Here is a 20,000-nt window from a genome sequence, read left to right as displayed (position 1 = left end):
TGTGTGTGTGTGTGTGATAGTGTGTGTGTGTGTGTGTGTGTGTGTGTGTGTGTGTGTGTGTGTGACAGTGTGTGTGTGTGTGTGTGTGTGTGACAGTGTGTGTGTGTGTGACTGTGTGTGTGTGACAGTGTGTGTGTGTGCCGCGTGTGTGTGTGTGTGTGTGTGTGCATAGGTGATATGCATGTGTGTGTATGCGCGCGCGCGCGTGTATATGTTTGAGTGTGTGTGTGTGTGTGCATGCGCGTGCACGCGTGTGTGTGTGTATGCGTATGTGTGTGTGTGTGTGTGTGTGTGTGTGTGTGAACGTGATGCCCAGCACCATGAGACAGAACCTGAAGTCAGTCTCCCATGACCAAACCGCCTCTCACCACTGGTGCGTGACCGATGAGACTGACACTGTCAGATTGAAAAACATTAAAAAAAATTTTTTAAATAAAATTTTTAAAAACCTGCCACAGGCGTGATGGAGGCGATAAGGGAGGGGTACACGCACACGCGCGCGCGCACACACACATAAACCACTCCCCTCCTAACCTATAGTGGTATAGAGGTACATGCATGTATATATTGGGTTTTTGTGTGTGTGTGTTTTTGTTGGTTTTTGTTAGTTTGTTTTCATGAAGTGCTTTTATAAAGTTTTATTTTTTTTAATAAAGTCTTTCTATGACGGAAGAGTGTTTATTCATGCATCTCGTTCTCCTCGTCTACTGCCATGTTGTACGATACATGTATGTGTTATGTACGTGTGTTTGTATTTGGATAAAAATCATGTAAATGTAAATCAGTGTTTGTGTAGGCTACATGTATATAAATTATACATATATTTAGACAGATATGTATATACATATATATATAGAGACACACAAACATACATATATATATGTGTGTGTGTGTGTGTAATATATATATATATATATATATATATATATATAGAGAGAGAGAGAGAGAGAGAGAGAGAGAGAGATTGTGTGTGTGTGTGTGTGTTCATGAACGTTATTCAGTAAGGTCCTACCGTCACTTTATACCAAGCAGTCAACATTTCGCCACAGCAACACTCTTGAATGTGTATTGTAAATAGTAATCGCTGATCACCCCAAACATAGACATCAATACTCTCCTCCCCCCCCCCCCCCACCCCTCACAAAACAACAACAAACACCTCCAACGTCCCCTCCACCCCCTAACCCCCCAAAAAAAGAAGAAAAAAAGAAAGAAAAAGATTGCCCATGAGATATCAATCTCTATGCTCTAGCTGACACCCATGAAACTTCTCACCTCCACCACCACCCGCATCCCTTACCCCCCTCCCCCCATCCTTAGTCAGGCCTTGAGAAAAGAAAAAAAAAAAATAAATAAATAATAACAACAAATGAAAATAAAATAAAAAGACAATAATGATGATAAATAAGCAAATAAATGTAAAACAAGCAGACACACATTCACACACACATATATAACAGATATGCAACAAACATGCAGTTTCACAGATATAAAAACACAAAGACACATAAACCTACACCAGCCCCGACACACACACACAAATTACCCTTCACCCCCCCCCCCCCCCCCCTCCCCAGCCCCTCTCCTTCACACACTCATTTCTAGGCTACGTATCGCAGCTTCCATGGCAAACACACACACACACACACACACACACACACACACACACTTACTTGTACAAGCACACACACATACACCCACACATATCCCCCACCCCCAACCCCACACACCAAACTCAGACCAGGAAGAACAGCCGAGCTCGCAGTAAAAAAAAGAAGAAAAAAAAAGAAAAAAGAAACAAACAAACAAAACAAAACATGCCGTTGAGTATCGAATGACGGTCACCAAATATAAAAGAGCTGACACTTCCGAAGCCCATTCTAATCCTTGACAGCTGCTGCCAAGTAGCCTGTGCTTGTCAGGGAAGAAGGACCATCACCTCAGTGACAGTTAACTCACTCAGTACGGCCAGTCCTCTCTTCTCCTCTACACAAACCCCTCGGATGTCCAGTGGGTGTCTGAATGACCCAACCTTTAGATTCCGTCGTCAGAATTGTGCTATTCTTTGTCAACATTCACCTCTTCAGAAAAGAGCCTTCCGCTTCCAATATTTTGATGATGGTAATTGGGGTGAAACGCTGTTAACGTCGTCTCTTTCGCCGTTCGTATGGAGTGAGTTAAAAGACTGAAGTGACAAGGATCCTTGACAGCTGCTGACAAGTAGCCTGTGCTTGTCAGAGAAGGACCATCACCTCAGTGACAGTTAAAAGACTGAAGTGACAAGGATGTCTGCCAGACACTACACACATTCCTTATCAGGCGCTTGGGTCTGCATTACTTTTGTTCTGCAAAATGAGTTACACCACACAAGAAGTAGCTTTTGCACTTCAGATCCATACCACAACAAATACATTTCACCAACATAAACCTGTCAAGGTGACGGGCGCAATAGCCGAGTGGTTAAAGCGTTGGACTGTCAATCTGAGGGTCCCGGGTTCGAATCACGGTGACGGCGCCTGGTGGGTAAAGGGTGGAGATTTTTACGATCTCCCATGTCAACATATGTGCAGACCTGCTAGTGCCTGAACCCCCTTCGAGTGTAAATGCAAGCAGAAGATCAAATACGCACGTTAAAAAGATCCTGTAATCCATGTCAGCGTTCGGTGGGTTATGGAAACGAGAACATACCCAGCATGCACACCCCCCGAAAACGGAGTATAGCTGCCTACATGGCGGGGTAAAAATGGTCATGCACGTAAAAGCCCACTCGTGTGCATACGAGTGAACGCAGAAGAAGAAGAACCTGTCAAGGCGGCAGCGTTAAGGCGACATACACACATGACACATATGTGGGGCATGCAACCATGGACACACCCCACACGACACCACACCACACCCCACACCACACCACACACAAAATCAAAGAAGAGATGAATAATGTCAGAATAATTTCAATTTTATTCCATGACAATCACCTTGCTATAATGCACAGCTTGTAATAAATAAAGCACATTCATCAGAAAACAGATGCATTAAAAAGAACACATGCATTCATACAATCATTCATAGTTGTTCTGTAGAACAGTAGTATTACTCATGCAGACCAAGGCACTATGGCCCACACAAGTCAGACAATCATACACAGCTACAGTGAAAGGCTAAGGACTATCAGGAAGATCACCCCAACACACCACACGCTGAGCTGTGGTCCAGTGTGTATATATATGCACGCAGAAGATCAAATACACATAGCAAAAATCCATTCCATCACCCGTTGATCAGAGAGACTGATGCTGTACCACATCCAGCATAACACAACACTATCACCATCAGCAGCATCAGGGACAGGCTCCAGCCACTGCCCGCTCGCCAGAGAAGAGGCCACAACCAGCAGCTCGCTCTGCCTCAGTGCCGGACCCAGTACCAGCAGGCGTCCTTCTTACCACGGACCATCACAGACTGGAACGACCTCCCCCAGGAAGTTGTGGATGCCAAGACCATTGACACGTTTGTGTCATGGGCCTCCAGTCTGCCCCAGTAGCCCAGATCCCCCCGCCTCCCCCCGTACCCCCCTAGTGCGCATCCGACCTCCCCTCCAAGTGACAGAATAGTCAACATGATGACTGCGGTTACTTTGATGGAGGAAGAAGAAGAAGACTGAAAAAAAAAACTCTGACCTTTACCTACCAGGCAATTATTATTCTCATCATTCATATGTCAAAATATCAAGAGATATGAAAGGGAATCTGAATGTGTGTCTAGTAGTGGATGTCCAAATTCAAGGTTCAGCATGAGATCAGAGTGAGGTTTTTGTTGAACTTTTTTTTTTTTTTTTCAGTTGATGGAATTTCTTGTTTTAATTGTTGATTCCGACAAAAAAAAGAGCTGACAAAAAGAGGAAATATTGTATGCACGAATTATGCCAGAAATGGGAAGAGTTTGGTCTGATATTGCGTCAAGAATGTATGTTTTATGCATAATATTGTTCACATGACCTGTTCTTTGTGTACAAAGGTTCCCTTCATCAAAATTCATCAAAAACTGGGTGACTTACAATCAAACAAGACAGGGGCAGCAGCCAAGTGTTCGAGGTGTTGGACCTTCAATGCCAGGGTCCCGGATTCCAATCCTGATCAAGGCGCCAAGTGCGTAAAGGGAGTAGATTTTCCTGGTCTCCCAGGTCAACAAATGTGCAGACCTGCTAGTGCCTGAACCCCCCCCCCCCCCCCCCCCCACTTCGTGTGTATACACACATGCAAGGGTTCAAAATTAAGATGCAAAATAAAGATCCCGTTATCTACGTCAGGGTTCAGTGGGTTATGGAAACAAGAACACACCCAGCATGCACCCCCCCCCCCCCCCTTTCCCCACCCCAACCCCCAGAAAACAGAGTATGACTGCCTACACGGTGGTGGTAAAACAGTCATGCACGTAAAAGTCCACTTGGGTATACCAGTGAATGTGGGAGTCACAACCCACGAACATAGAAGAAAAAGAAGAAATCCCACATGGGAATACCCTTTCAGCAAACCGTATCGTATTAAAAAAACTGTAAAGAATTCAATATTCTAATTCATTCATACCATAGCAATAATAGCAAAACAATTCCCATCAGTAACCATTAGCTAGAAACCTGTAAAATGGAAAAAAAAATGGCTGTGAAGTAACATCACTGTCTTACAGGGGTAAAATAATTCATTCTGTCATTCATGCGTAATGCTAACACCAACTGGAAAAATATGCACAATTCAACAGTTACTGTACCTCATGCAAACGCTGTAATTCATGCATAACAGAAATAACAAACAATACATAATTACTACACTTCATGCGAAATACTGGCAAGCTGTGTAAAGATGAAGAAATATGTGAAATTTAAAGAAGCTACCACACCCCACCCCAAATGAATAAAAAGTAAAATGTCCCCATAATTCAAAATAAAATACTATTCTGTGACCCACTGGTGCAGACTCCGACAGAGGTGAGACTCCTATCATGTGCAAATACAACCCTGTCCAATGAGGGAGAAGTCAAGAGTAGCAGTGGCCAGTTCGTAGCCTTTTTTTTTTGGTATATTATTACCTCCCTTCTCTTTTACATACGCAGCGCCCTTCTGAGATCAGCCTCAGTGAGCTGCACTCATCAGTGTTCCTTTCCCTCAACAGTCCACATGTCCTCATGGAGTGTCTTTCAACAGTCTACATGTTCTCATGGAGTGTCTTTCAACAGTCTACATGTTCTCATGCAGTGTGCAGCTCCCCTTAACGGTCCACATGTTCTCATGGAGAATGCTTCTCCCTCAACAGTCTGCATGTCCTCATGGAGTGCCCTTCAGGTCCATATGTACTCGAGTGTCCTGCCCACATGTCCTCATGGAGAGTGCATCTCCCCCAGTAGTTCAAAAGTCCTCATGGAGTTTTCATGTGCATCTCCATTCAGCAGTCCATGTGTCCTCAAGTAGTATGCTCCTCACCGGGTCAGAAGTTCTTGTACCTTGGCGTGTGCATCAAGGCACCGTTTTCAGACAACGATGTACATGAAATCACATTTCTGGAAAAGAACCAATCGACAGGCATGTCAAAACACATCTAAGTATTACTGTCTGACGCCAAGAGTTAAAACAAAACATCAGATTTTTTTTCTTCTTCAGATCTGACTCATACACTCTGCCACATCTGACTTACGAACCAACAGGAAATTTAGATACACAAAACTCTGCTGCTGTGGTGGTAATCCTGCTGTAAACCCTACCCACCCTTCTCTTCTTGCCTGTCATCTTATTATTTTTATTTTTTATGGGAGGGGTTTAACTCACTCAGTACGGCCACTCCTCTCTTCTCCTCTACACAGACCCCTCGGATGTCCAGTGGGTGTCTGAATGACCCAACCTTTAGCTTCCGTCATCAGAATTGTGGTATTCTTTGTCAACATTCACGTCTTCAGTATAAGAGCCTTCCGCTTGCAATATTTTGATGATGGTAATTGGGGTGAAATGCTGTTAATGTCGTCTCTTTCGCCGTTCGTATGGATAGATTTAAGGAGGGGGTGGTGGTGGTGGTGGTGGGGGTGGTGGGGGCAATGCAAGTACAGGGCAAGGTATGTATGTACATTAAACCACAAAGGAGATTGATCCAAATTACAGTTTTTCACTCCAGTTTTGGAGATTGATCTGAATTACAGTTTTAACTCCAGTTGTTTTTTTAAATATTCTCCTCCTCCTGACACTCTACACCTCATGAACAACTTGGTAGCAAACTCTTTTTCACAGCTGTCAACCTGTTTGGTCCACACATGAGGTGCTACTACTACTGGACCCATGAGTAAATGGTTCAGGCGGTTGTTTTTTTTTTGTTCCCACCTGTTTTGCTGAGACCTGTTTGGTTTGATGGGTGGTACTGAGCATTAGGTATCTGTCTTGCACAAAGGCATGCACCCCCACCCACACATACCCATGCACAAACACACACACACACAAACGTGAACACACACGCACACACACAAACCCACACCACACATTCACAACACAAACACACCCACACACAGACATACACACACCCACACACACACTACACTACACACATACACATCACACCCTACACACATACACACCACGCACACACACACACATACACACAAACACCACAAATAAACACGCACACACCACACCACACACGTACAATACACAAACACACACACACACATATGCATGGACACATACACGACACCCACACACATAAACACACCACACACAGCTCACATACACATGAATACAACACCCCCCCCCCCACCCCCCTTACTCATCTCACACACCGTCCCTCCCCAACACACCACACACATTCACTCCCAACCCCAACACACTACACACACACACACACACCCCTCTCCACACACCCAACACCCCTCGCCCCCCCTCCACACACACACATACACCTCAGCCCCCAGAGACCTGGCAGGTCATGAGGAGGTTGGTGATCCCAAACTGGTCGTGCACACTGAACACCGGCTGGCCGTCACACTCGTGCAGCTGACGTCCGTCCTCCAGCTGTCTCTGCACAAAGTCCAGGCCCACCCCGTCCTGCTGCAATCACACGTCCCACACACAGGGCCCACTTCCAGTTTCAGATTCTCAAGGAGGCGTCACTGCCTTCGGGGACAAATCCATGCACGCCATACCACATCTTGGCAGATGCCCGGCAGCTAGCTGCATAACCCGATGCGCTTAGTCAGGCCTTGAGTGCATGCATATATGTATATATGCATATATATGTGTGTGTGTGTGTGTGTGTGTGTGTGTGTGTGTGTGTGTGAGTGTGTGTGTGTGTGTGTGTGTGTGTGTGAGTGTGAGAGTGTGTGTGTGTGTGTGTTTGTGTACGAATCACATCCAGCTTTGGGGATTTTCGAGATGCTCCCCTCTGGTCAGCGGTACAGAAGTATAAGGACGAAAACCAATCGCTTCACCAATAGCTTTTCCCCCAAAGCAGTCAATGCCCTGTCTCTCGAACAAATCCAGTGTGATAAATAGAATTGTGCAACCAACAACCATCTACCTGAATATCTAGTCATCAGCCTCACCCACATGTAATATGCAGCTTCTTTTCAAACGTGTGTGTGTGTGTGTGTGTGTGTGTGTGTGTACATGCGTGCATGCATGTGTGTGTGTGTGTGTGTGTGTGTGTGTGTGTGTGTGCAGTAGATGCATGCGTGAGTATGCACAAGTTTTTATATTGATATGCACTTGTATGTATCTTATTTCTACTGTTTCTGTGTTTGTGTATGATTTTCGATTTATGTTTGTATCTTGTTATCCCCCCCCCCCCAGTATTCCTTGTGACCCCGGTACACTTGGTAATAAAGACATATTCTATTCTATTCTATTCACAATGGATTTCTTCTACAGAATTTTGCCACAAGACAATGCTTATGTTGCCAAGGATTCTTTTTCATTGCTTTTGCCAAGTGCGTGCTGCACACAGGACCTCAGTTTTACCGTCTCATCCGATTGACAAGACGCTCAGCATGATTTTCAAGTCCTACAGTGATTCACCATTCTCCTGTGATGGAGCGGCTTGGCAGAACGGTTAGATGCTTGTCTTCAATAGCAACAATAATCATAATGTGAATTCATATAGCGCCTATTATCTTATCAGGGCTCTAGGTGGTTTACGAAAACCGTATGAAAAGAATCATATACACATGCACTCAGCAACTGTTAAACCACATATACACACAACTCACACAAACACACACACACACGAGGGGCTCACAATGGGAACAATGGAATGGCGTGGTGGCACTGTGGTTAAGTTTAAAGAAGTTTGTTTTCAGGGAAGACTTGAATGAAGTGGAAAAGGAAGAGTGCTTGCTCTGCAGAGGTAGTGGATTCCAGAAAGGTGGGCCATGAAAAGAGAAAGAACGCTGCCCACAGGACTTTGTACTGACAGAAGGAATGCAAAGAAGATCGAGTGTCGAAAGAAGAACGGAGCGATCCTGAGGGTAGTATTCAGTGTGCACATACATATTATTGTACTTAGGTGTAGAGCTTGTGGAGAGGGAGGGGACTGAGTGAGTAAAGGAGACACACAGAGAGAGTGAGAGGGTGTGTGTGTATGTATACCATGCTTCTCTTTCAGGGAATATGATTTTGTGTGAAGCCATCATGTATGTGCAATATATATGTTGAACATGCCATTGGGAAGAGGACAGATTAAAAACATGAGGAAAGAAAAAAAGAAAAGACAACAGAAAGGAGAAAAATGATGATGAAAAAAAAAAGTAAAAAAATACAAAAGAAAAAAAAAATACAAAAGACAAAAAAAACAAAAAAACAACAACAAAAGACAAAAAAAAAAAAGAAAAAAAAAAGAAAGAACCTTCCAGGGATGCTGAAACTATTCTGCTCACTTGCAGAACTTTTAGGCATCCACTGATTTCTCCTTTAAAAAAAAAAAAAAAAAAAAAAAGAAAGAAGAACAGAGCTGATGGTATGGGGCGTATACATGAATGATATCTGCATCTCACCTCCGTGAATATCCGAACCCCACACTTGCAGAAAATCGTGCCTTTGTTTTCCATCAACTGAGATCTATAAACAAAGCAAAACAAAACAAAACATATCCTACATGAGAATGTGGTGACAAACGAAATGTGAAAAGAAAAAAACTAAGCTTCGCGTTCAGCCGGCTCCAGTCCTGCTCCTGCACACAAACCCAGCGCAGCGACAGGTCCTCAAAGTCGATCCAACTTCAAATATACCTGTCCATGTATCATCAGTTTGCATCATCAATATTACCAAGGTGCCAACTTGCATGTATAATCTCTCTCTCTATATATATGGTGCTAGTCAGGGGTGCAAAGGGGAGGTAACCTACTTCCAGGAGGTTATCGGCTGTAGCTACTTTCGTTTTCTCCGCACAGGCATGTAGGTGTTTGCACAGGACAGGAATCAGACCCCTGTCAGAGTCTGCACTAGTGGGTCACAGTTAAGTATGTGTAATTAAATCAAATATTAAATCCAGGCCCAGATGTCTTTGATTTTTCATAATGTAATGGAGAACACACCAAAAAAACACAAAACAACAGTCTTGCTAAATCTTCTTTAACCTTTAAAAAGGAAATTTTCTATCTAAAATTACGTTTAAATAACATACTTAACGTGACCCAACTAGTGCAGACTCCGGCAGGGGTCTGACATTCCTGTCCTGTGCAAACTACTATCCGCCTATGCGGAGAAAATGAAAGTACTACGGCCGATAACCTCCCGGAAGTAGGTAACGTCCCCTTTGTCCCCCTGGCTAGCGCCCTCTTTTTCCGGCAGCCACTGTCTTTGTGTTTGGGGTGGGGTGGTGGTTTTAAATAGCTCTCACATATGCCCATGCTGGTCCAAAGTACCTCCCCAAAAGGAAGGTTGGTTTGTACAGCAAGCGACAGCTGTTTCGCACTGTGTAGTGCTCATCGGGTTAGCTACTTGCTCGTCTGCGAACCAGAGAGAAACCACTTCTCGACGGGCGCAATAGCCGAGTGGTTAAAGCATGACTGTCAATCTGAGGGTCCCGGGTTCGAATCACGGTGACGGCGCCTGGTGGGTAAAGGGTGGAGATTTTTACGATCTCCCAGGTCAACATATGTGCAGACCTGCTAGTGCCTGAACCCCCTTCGTGTGTATATGCAAGCAGAAGATCAAATACATTAAAGATCCTGTAATCCATGTCAGCGTTCGGTGGGTTACGGAAACAAGAACATATCCAGCACACCCCCGAAAACGGAGTATGGCTGCCTACATGGCGGGGTAAAAACGGTCATACACGTAAAAGCCCACTCGTGTGCATACAAGTGAACGCAGAAGAAGAAACCACTTCTCAAGCAAGGAGAAACTTCCCACTGCATGGCAGGGACCTTTTCTCAATAAAGTAATTTTGTCTCTCACTAACCAACTTGAGCAGAACACAGAAAGTAAAAACCAGGCATACAGATAAAAACAAACGTTCTAAAATTGTCTTAAAACCTGCGCTTAGTTACTACAAGACATGGCCTACGGGAGCCAGTTACAAGCGATAAAAAGTCTACAGGGGACTCAAATAAAATCTTGTAGTCAATGTGCGGTGTCCTTTTTTTTTTAAAATTTGGGACTGAGTGTGTGTATGTGTGTAGGGGGAGTGGGGGTGGGGGGTGTATGCATGCATGTGTGTGTGCGTGCATGTGTGTGTATTTGTGTGTGTGTGTGTGTGTGTGTGTGACAGCTAAGAGTGTCTGTGTATCTCTGTGTGTGCATGTGTGTGTGTAGTGTGTGTGTGTGTGTGCATCAAGTTCAATGTGTACGCTTAAAAAAATCCAATCACAAGATTTATCAAAAAGATGATACAAAGCTTCAAACAATCACCAACAGAAACAAGTTCTTCTCCAGAAAAGAGAACCAAGTTTCTTTACTTTTATAATCTTGAGTAATCTATAAAAAAAAAATGTTTAAAAAGGAAAAGATTTTTGAGGACTCAAAAAAAGGCATGTAAGTTTTCTTTTCAACAAATATTTTTTAACAAATCCACCAAACTTTTAAAACCCGTACAAACTATGTCAAACCTAAGACCAGCATACAGTGTACAGACCTGTGACACGTCATGACTCACCTCATGATAATAATAGTCATGTTTAACTATTATATGGCGCGATTCCCAGTAGAAATGCTGCTCGAAGTGTGTAACATGATCCAGTTAAGAGCAAACATGACATGAAATAATTTTTTTTTTTTTTTAAACTCTCAGTCGACAGAGTCACTCAATGCCTCCTTCACACATACAAATCTACACTAGCATACGCAGTTCAGCAGCACATTTCCAAGTCCCACCAAACAGTAAAGCTGTCAAGTGAGGGCTGCTTAGCACAAAACGAATTACCAGAGTGTCCGCGAATCGATTGCGATCGCGCCTTAATTTTAGCCCGATATCCCAATCGAACCATATAATTATGTGACCTGGTTCAAGACAAAATTTGACCAAAAAACAAGAACGCCAGAGAATTGACAGACAGACAGAAAATACAAAAAAACTTAGCCGTATGGAGAGCACAGGAACAGGAGTCATGATGGCTGCCGGAAAAAGAGGGTGCTAGTCAGGGGGGCAAAGGGGAGGTTACCTACTTCCGGGAGGTTATCGGCCGTAGTTCTGTTTTCTCCGCATAGGCTGATAGTAGTTTGCACAGGACAGGAATGTCAGACCCCTGCCGGAGTCTGCACTAGTTGGGTCACGGTTAAGTTTGTGTAATTAAATATACATTTCATAAAGAAAACAACACAAGCACACATGTGTACCAGAACACTGTTCCCTCCACACACACACACGCACACAAGGACACACATATTTGGATTATAACCAAAAAAAAAAAAAAGATGAAGAAAAACACACACACGCACACACACAGACACACACTCTGGCGTAAACCAGTGCCATCACATCAGAGACTGAAACACACAGAACAGAGCACACTGACTTGGTGCACACAGGACAGATGGGGCGCGTGTTGAGCAGTTCTATGGCGTCGCACAGTGCCGCCTCCTCCTTCTCCAGGCTCACCTGGTAAATCTCGTACTCCGCTATCAGCTTGGCCTCTGGCGACACAGGAAACACACAGGCGTATTGTGCTGTGCCATGTTGTGTTGTGCTGTTGTGTACGGTGTTGTGGTGCACCGTGTTGTGTTGTGTTGTGTTGTGTTGTGCTGTGATGTACTGTGTTGTTCTGTGCTGTTTTTGTGTTGCTGTTCTGTGCTGTTTTTTGTGTTGTTGTACTGTGCTGTGTTGTGTTGTACTGAGATACTGTACTGAGTTGTATTGTGTTGTACTGTGTTGTACTGTGCTGTTTTTGTATTGTTGTACTGTGCTGTGTTGTGTTGTACTGAGATACTGTACTGAGTTGTATTGTGTTGTACTGTGCTGTTCTGTGCTGTTTTTGTGTTGTTGTACTGTGCTGTGTTGTGTTGTACTGAGATACTGTACTGAGTTGTATTGTGTTGTACTGTGCTGTGCTGTGCTGTACTGTGCTGTGCTGTGCTGTGCTGTACTGTACTGTGCTGTGCTGTGCTGTACTGTGCTGTACTGTGATGTGCTGTGCTGTGCTGTGTTGTACTGTGCTGTGCTGTGTTGTACTGTCCTGTGATGTTGTAGTGAGTTAGATTGTGCTGTGTTGTTGTGCTATCCTGTGTTGTGCTGTGATGTACCGAGTTGTATCATACTGTGTTGTATTGTTGAACTGTGTTGTATTGTTGAACTGTGCTGTGTTGTTGGGCTGTCCTGTGTTGTGCTGTGATGTTGTACCGAGTTGTATCATACTGTGTTGTATTGTTGAACTGTGCTGTGTTGTTGGGCTGTCCTGTGTTGTGCTGTGATGTTGTACCGAGTTGTATCATACTGTGTTGTATTGTTGAACTGTGCTGTGTTGTTGTGCTGTCCTGTGTTGTGCTGTGATGTTGTACCGAGTTGTATCATACTGTGTTGTATTGTTGAACTGTGTTGTATTGTTGAACTGTGCTGTGTTGTGCTGTGATGTTGTACCGAGTTGTATCATACTGTGTTGTATTGTTGAACTGTGCTGTGTTGTTGGGCTGTCCTGTGTTGTTGTGCTGTCCTGTGTTGTGCTGTGATGTTGTACCGAGTTGTATCATACTGTGTTGTATTGTTGAACTGTGTTGTATTGTTGAACTGTGTTGTATTGTTGAACTGTGCTGTGTTGTGCTGTGATGTTGTACCGAGTTGTATCATACTGTGTTGTATTGTTGAACTGTGTTGTGTTGTTGGGCTGTCCTGTGTTGTGCTGTGATGTTGTACCGAGTTGTATCATACTGTGTTGTATTGTTGAACTGTGCTGTGTTGTTGTGCTGTCCTGTGTTGTGCTGTGATGTTGTACCGAGTTGTATCATTCTGTGTTGTATTGTTGAACTGTGCTGTGTTGTTGGGCTGTCCTGTGTTGTGCTGTGATGTTGTACCGAGTTGTATCATACTGTGTTGTATTGTTGAACTGTGCTGTGTTGTTGTGCTGTCCTGTGTTGTGCTGTGATGTTGTACCGAGTTGTATCATTCTGTGTTGTATTGTTGAACTGTCCTGTGTTGTGTTAATGTGCTGTGTTGTATTTCTTTTTTGTCACAAGATATTTCTCCCACTGAAATTCGGGCTGCTCTCCCCAGGGGAAGCGCACACACACACACACACACACACACACACACACACACACACTGACAGCACACACACAGACACACAAGTATGTACAAGCATGCACATACTTGCACACACACACACACACACACACCAAATCTATCTTTCCCCAAGAAATGACAATCACTGACAAGACTGACAAAACAAAACATGTCCAAGCTGCTTTGCCACTCCAATTTTTCCCACTCTCTCCTGCCCTCAAGAGAGGAGGTTTCTGAGCACTGAGCACGCTGAGCACGCTGAGCGGCACCACCTACCTTCAGCCTTCATTTCTTCCTGAATTTCTTCGATCAGAGCCAGCGTCAGGTCTATCTCTCCAGTCGCTGGGTCGAAAAAGTCCATCTGAAGGCGTGAAGAAACAAATATGATGAGGATAATTTGATTAAAAAAACCCCCATCAAACAGTAACTAATATGCAAGCGTATGCAAACACTCACACACACACACACACACACACACACACACACACACACACACACACAGATTGAAAGTCCCATATCCTCTTATGGCCATCAGGGCAATAAAGTCATATCCAATGTGTCTAGGGCTTGGCACTGGAAGGCAGGGCCCAATCCTCCTATTTCTGCCGTTTCATCCTTCCCCCAACCAAAGTGAAATACCCATTCACACCTGGGCAGAGTGATGGCCTAGAGGTAACGCATCCGCCTAGGAAGCGAGAGAATCTGAGCATCTTATTTCGAACCACAGCCCAGCCACCGATCTTTTCTCCCCCTCCACTAGACCTTGAGAGGTGGTCTGGATGCTAGTCATTCGGATGAGACGATACACTGAGGTCCCGTGTGCAGCATGCACTTAGCACACGTAAAAGAACCCATGGCAACAAAAGGGTTGTTCCTGGCAAAATTCTGTAGAAAAATCCATTTTGATAGGTAAATCAAATAAAACTGCACGCAGGAAAAAACAAACAAACAAAACATGGGTTGGCGCTGTAGTGTAGCGACGCACTCTTCCTGGGAAGAGCAGCCCGAATTTCACACAGAGAAATCTATTGTGATAAAAAGAAATACAAATACCAATACAAAAGTTGGGGCTGTGTGCCTTTCCCAAGGGCAACACACTGCTGAAATGGGGACTTGAACCCTCATCACTGGTGAACACTCAACCACAAGTCCAACGCCTAACTTTGCCATGGCTCTCCTAAACACACACACACACACACATATATACACACAGTGGTCCACACAAAGCCACAAACAATCAAGCAAAATACACACACACACTCACACACCCAAACTCCACTCTTCCTCTATCTTTCTACCCCCACCCCCTCCACCCACCCACCTCACAATCCACCCCCTCCTCATTCTTGAGGGTCTTCAACTCTGACGACAGGACCATCTTGATGAACTCATCACTCTGTCGCTCCCCTTCGGAGTCTGTGGGCTGTGCTGCCCCACCAATGCCTCGCCGCTTGGCGTACAGCTCCGATCGGCTCTCCCTCAGGCGGTCCAGACATCGCTGAAACAGCAACACATCCCAGTGGAGTGTCATTCTCACAACAGCAACACATCCCAATGGAGTGTCATTCTCACAACAGCAACACATCCCAGTGGAGTGTCATTCTCACAACAGCAACACATCCCAGTGGAGTGTCATTCTCACAACAGCAACACATCCCAGTGGAGTGTCATTCTCACAACAGCAACACATCCCTGTGGAGTGTCATTCAAAACAACAGCAACACACTCCAGTGGAGTGTCATTCTCACAACAGCAACACACTCCAGTGGAGTGTCATTCTCACAACAGCAACACATCCCAGTGGAGTGTCATTCTCACAACAGCAACACATCCCAGTGGAGTGTCATTCTCACAACAGCAACACATCCCAGTGGAGTGTCATTCTCACAACAGCAACACATCCCAGTGGAGTGTCATTCTCACAACTGCAACACATCCCAGTGGAGTGTCATTCTCACAACAGCAACATACTCCAGCGGAGTGTCATTCTCACAACAGCAATATACCCAGTAGATTGCCATGTTCACAATATCAGCTGCTGCTGTACATGCACAGCTGCCAACCTTTACAGACACAGCTGAAACAGCAACACACCCCAGTGCAAAATTTTATATGTCTGTGTGAGTGTGTGTGTGTGTGTGTCTGTGTGTGTGTGAGTGTGTGTGTGTGTGTGTGTGTGTGTGTGAGTGTGTGTGTGTCTGTGTGAGTGAGTGTGTGTGTGTGTGTGATGTGTGTGTGTGTGTGTGTGTGTGTGTGTGTGTGTGTGTGTGTGTGTATGACTGAAATATGACTGTTTGACAGAAAACAAATGAGTGCCCAATGGCAACTGTCAGTCAGCTCTACCCAGATAGACAGCATGTTGTACAAATAATGACTCCACATTTCGAAAGTGCTTAGAGCTTGGTCTCTGACTGAGGATAGGCACTATATTATAAGTATCCATATCATCATCATCATCATCAAGTAGTTCTTTATTACTCACCCTGCGGTAAGTTTCCTTCCAGTCCTGTCTGCTGCTTTTGTACAGGGCTTGCCTTGCTGCTGGAGAAAGACTCTTCCCAGACATGATCTTTTCACAATGGGTGATCCTTTCCTTTGCCTAGCAGCGACTGCGCATCAGAACATTGTGGCACTATAAGTGTGACACGATAATATTATTTAAACTGTTCACACTGTTACCACCAGTGATATTAGATTATTTAAAACGACATAAATTACTATGGATACTAATACCAAACAACTTGTAGAGAAAGTGACTTCATCAGAATAATGGCTTTCATGAATGCTTCCATTGCTGTCATCTTTTTCATTGACCTGCACAACTTATTACAGAAACATTCAGAAATTTTCAAACTGTTTAAAGACTCACTTTAAAGTCTTAATTCTGTCATGTCTAGATTTACTCAAACTTATTTCCTCTTGGTACAGCCTGCTTTAACTCCTCTCCTCCTCTTTTTGGTCGTCTTTAGACTTGGTTCTATTGACTGATAAACGTTTTTTGTGTACTGTCGTTATTTTCTTTAAGTAAGGATTTTTTTTTTTAAAGTGAGTGAGTGAGTGAGTGTGTGTGTGTGTGTGTGTGTGTGTGTGTGTGTGTGTGTGTGTGTGTGTGTGTGTGTGTGTGTGTGTGTGTGTGTGTGTGTGTGCCAAATGTAATCACATCTGGACCTCTCTCTCAGGCACATTTAAAGTAAAACCAAAAGTGAAACTAAGAATGAAATACGTAACCTAATCACAAGTGTTTATGTGATTTGTCCACGATTTCGTCCAACTAAACAATTCACACTATACAGAAGATCATGATGTATATATTTCTTCTAGCTAATTACCAGTGAGAACCTCTTCGATCAAAGTCAAAAAATGGGAAACAACGTCATGAGTTGTTTTATAAACTAATATACACTATAATCAACATTCTATCCATTCTAAACAGTGTAACGTAAGAAATACTCTAAAAGAAGGCAATGTCCTAAATATTATTCGACCACAGATGATATATTTCTAAAAACAAAAATCGGTAATGCCCTATTTCAGCAATAATTATGGTATGATAGTTGATAGCACTTTTGCATCCACTTCCTAAATTCAGCTCCAATAATTTAGGATGCTAAACTGAGACACCACTGTTCATTCCGTCCCACTTTAGAATCTTAAATTCATCTCCAGGAATTTAGGATGCTAAACTGAGACATAATTTCATACAATTTCATATGCACCATTAAGATCTCTTATGATTTGTTGTAAAACGGGATAAATACCGCAACTCACTTTTTCCAACCATTCGCTGTGGTTCGAAGAAACCTATCACCGTTTCGTGATTTCCGCTCTCTGTGCATGACCTCCCTTCCATGACTGTTCCAGAGTACTGTTACGGTGTGCTTGTACCCAAAACAAATTGAGTAGATCGTGCACTGCACATCACGCACGAACTGAACACACACACACACACACACACACACACACATCTTATCCCCCCATAGATCATTATTTATTTCTCGTGTTCCTGAAGCGTACAAATGCATTAATAACTGAAACAAGATCGAACAATAATATTACAAAATTCAATGAATGATACCATCATCATGAAGGCTCCTGAGGCTGAATTATCCACAATGATGACAGAGAGAGAGAGAGAGAGAGAGAGAGAGAGAGAGAGAGAGCCGGAAAGGGGTGGGGGGTTGATGGACTCCGTCGCCATTTCAGTCAGTGTAAGATCCCTGAGATGATAGATTCTAAAGTCAAGACAGTCAATATGATATTGATCTCAGTTCAAGTCAGTCTAACCAATCAGTGTAAGATCCGATTGACAGATCTTCAGTAAAGCCAAGGCAGTAAAAATGAGATCCCAGCTTTAAATCAGTCAATGTAAGATCCCCAAGTGGACAGATCCTAAAGTCAAGACTGTCAGTCACTATGACTAGATCCCCGGCATTGAGGTTAATTGATTGATCCCGAATTCAGTTCACGGTCAGCCGGTCCCTTAGCTGACAGATGATCCCAAAGTCACTTGTATTTGTATTTTGTATTTCTTTTTATCACAACAGATTTCACTGTGTGAAATTCGGGCTGCTCTCCCCAGCGCCGCTACACTACAGCACCAACTCCCCCCCCCCCCCCCACACACACACACCCTCCCCTCCCTTTTTTTCTTTCGCATTTTTTCCTGCGTGCAGTTTTTTTGTTTTTGTTTTTTTTTGTTTTTGTTTTTCCTATCGAAGTGGATTTTTCTACAGAATTTTGCCAGGAACAACCCTTTTGTTGCCGTGGGTTCTTTTACATGTGCTAAGTGCATGCTGCACACGGGACCTCGGTTTATCATCAGTCTCATCCGAATGACTATCAGCAGTCAGTTTGAGATCCCAGGTCAGTTGCCGGATGGGTCCCAGAGTCAAGCCAGTCAACATGTCGGAGATCCCAGCATGCTGACGGATCCCGAAATCAAGACAGTCAATGTAAGACTGGAGCCAGAGCCCTGATTTCTGGGTCACAGTGACCACTGACCTGCTATGAATCTATTTATAGCTCAGTGGAGTCTTGACCACGTGATCACGCCTTTATGTCATTGGCCTCTCGATGTTGCATAATTCAGGCAACCGTGACCTTTACTCATGAATATAACCTTCCTCTGCTCCACCTCAATTTCTCTTCTGCTCCTCTTCCTCCACACACACACACACACACACACTGTGATCGTGTGAGTGTGTGTGTGTGTGTGTGTGTGTGTGTGTGTGTGTGTGTGTGTGTGTGTGTGTGTGTGTGTGTGAGTGTGGTGTGTGTGGATTTGAGTTTATCGACCCAAGCCTATCCAGAGGTGAGGTCAGTGTCTATATATGGTTCGATGAAGATTGCGTTGTTCAGGGGGGAGGGTGGGCTACGGATGAGACTCACACAGTCAATGACTCAAGCACGCACGCTTGGTACATTCAGTACATGTGTCCGTAGGGAAATCGGTACATGCGTTCTGAATAAAGGTCCTTGACCTTTTACTTTTTGCAGACGAGACGACAAGCAGACGCTTTGAAGTTAAATTGGCTTCTAAATGTGTGGAAAGAGCGTTATATATTCGTGGGTCGGGACTTTACCTTATTCATGGAGGTAGTCTGCTCTGGGGAGGCATCTCTGTTTGTCAGCACGGCGCTGTATATGCGCTGCAACTGCTTGAAGTAGTTTCGTCAGTGGCAAATTTCAGCGGTCACGTGATCTTTCTTTCAGTGATAAATCGGCGTCCACTCTGTGTCAGTGGATCGGTCGTATAAATAACTCTACTGCGGCGAAGGTGATCAGCTCAGCAAACAACTACAAGAGTATTGCAAGGTAAGTGCACGTTGTTTTGCTGTGAGAAAGAGTCCACACGAATGAAATAAACGTCTTTGTACTTTTGTTGTTGTCGTGAATATGAAGGTGGGGCGAAGTGAATTAGATCAGCGCCCTCCGGTTGTTACTCGGCAAAATGATATCTCAAACCTATGCTCGCCACTGTTACGTTAGAACGATTAACCCTTATTTGGTTCATGACTCAAAGTGCAGTGTATTATGCGGATAAAATGTATTTTTGTTACACGTGTGTGTGTGTGTGTGTGTGTGTGTGTTTACATCAGTCATCAGCTGTTGAAGTTGCTTCATCTCATTTCATTATTAATAGCTTAGTGATGAATATGAAATAATGATAAGGTAAGATAACTGAAGGACATATAACTGTATGTTACAAAGAGTTGGTAAAAAAATAACTAGTTACACTTACAGACCTCATTTTGATATGTCTTCATTAAAAACAAAACAAAAAACACCTCATCCCAGTTTTATAATCTTACCATGATTGCCACA

General features: G+C 43.8%; 2 protein-coding genes across 4 annotated transcripts in view; one reads left to right on the top strand and one right to left on the bottom strand.

Moving 5' to 3' along the window:
• Positions 1–2,935: 2,935 nt before the first annotated feature.
• Positions 2,936–17,555, bottom strand: LOC143274986 (RPA-interacting protein B-like). Of its 3 annotated transcripts, none has more exons than XM_076579021.1 (8): positions 17,445–17,555; positions 16,159–16,285; positions 14,998–15,174; positions 13,953–14,037; positions 11,980–12,097; positions 9,019–9,082; positions 6,947–7,078; positions 2,936–5,550 (listed from the first exon to the last, which is right to left on the bottom strand). In XM_076579021.1, the coding sequence occupies exons 2-8, from the start codon at positions 16,240–16,242 to the stop codon at positions 5,521–5,523; spliced, it is 690 nt and encodes a 229-aa protein (XP_076435136.1). In that variant the 5' UTR covers positions 16,243–16,285; positions 17,445–17,555; the 3' UTR covers positions 2,936–5,520. The 3 variants fall into 3 exon arrangements, with proteins under 3 accessions (XP_076435136.1, XP_076435137.1, XP_076435138.1); XM_076579022.1 differs by having other exon boundaries at positions 6,947–7,075; XM_076579023.1 differs by having other exon boundaries at positions 6,947–7,048.
• Positions 17,556–19,211: 1,656 nt separating this feature from the next.
• Positions 19,212–20,000, top strand: part of LOC143274984 (NADPH--cytochrome P450 reductase-like) — an 82,240-nt gene continuing 81,451 nt past the window's right edge. The window contains exon 1 of the mRNA XM_076579018.1: positions 19,212–19,490. The gene's annotated coding sequence lies outside the window, so the exon portion shown is untranslated. The remainder of the gene's footprint in view (positions 19,491–20,000) is intronic.

The sequence above is a fragment of the Babylonia areolata genome, chromosome 29 (genome assembly GCF_041734735.1).
Source record: "Babylonia areolata isolate BAREFJ2019XMU chromosome 29, ASM4173473v1, whole genome shotgun sequence".
NCBI classification, from domain to species: Eukaryota; Metazoa; Mollusca; class Gastropoda; order Neogastropoda; family Buccinidae; genus Babylonia; species Babylonia areolata.
Note: the sequence above shows the minus strand (reverse complement) of the source record. Positions and strands in the feature narration are given on the sequence as shown.

What these genes read in the sequence shown, in the direction of transcription:
- LOC143274986 (XM_076579021.1), bottom strand. Translation starts at nt 16,242, where the DNA reads ATGTCTGGGAAGAGTCTTTCTCCAGCAGCAAGGCAAGCCCTGTACAAA. An exon ending in GGAAGGAAACTTACCGCAGG is followed by an intron (nt 15,175 to 16,158) that starts GTGAGTAATAAA and finishes TTGCTGTTTCAG; the next exon opens with CGATGTCTGGACCGCCTGAG. An exon ending in GGGTTCGGATATTCACGGAG is followed by an intron (nt 7,079 to 9,018) that starts GTGAGATGCAGA and finishes GTGTGATTGCAG; the next exon opens with CAGGACGGGGTGGGCCTGGA.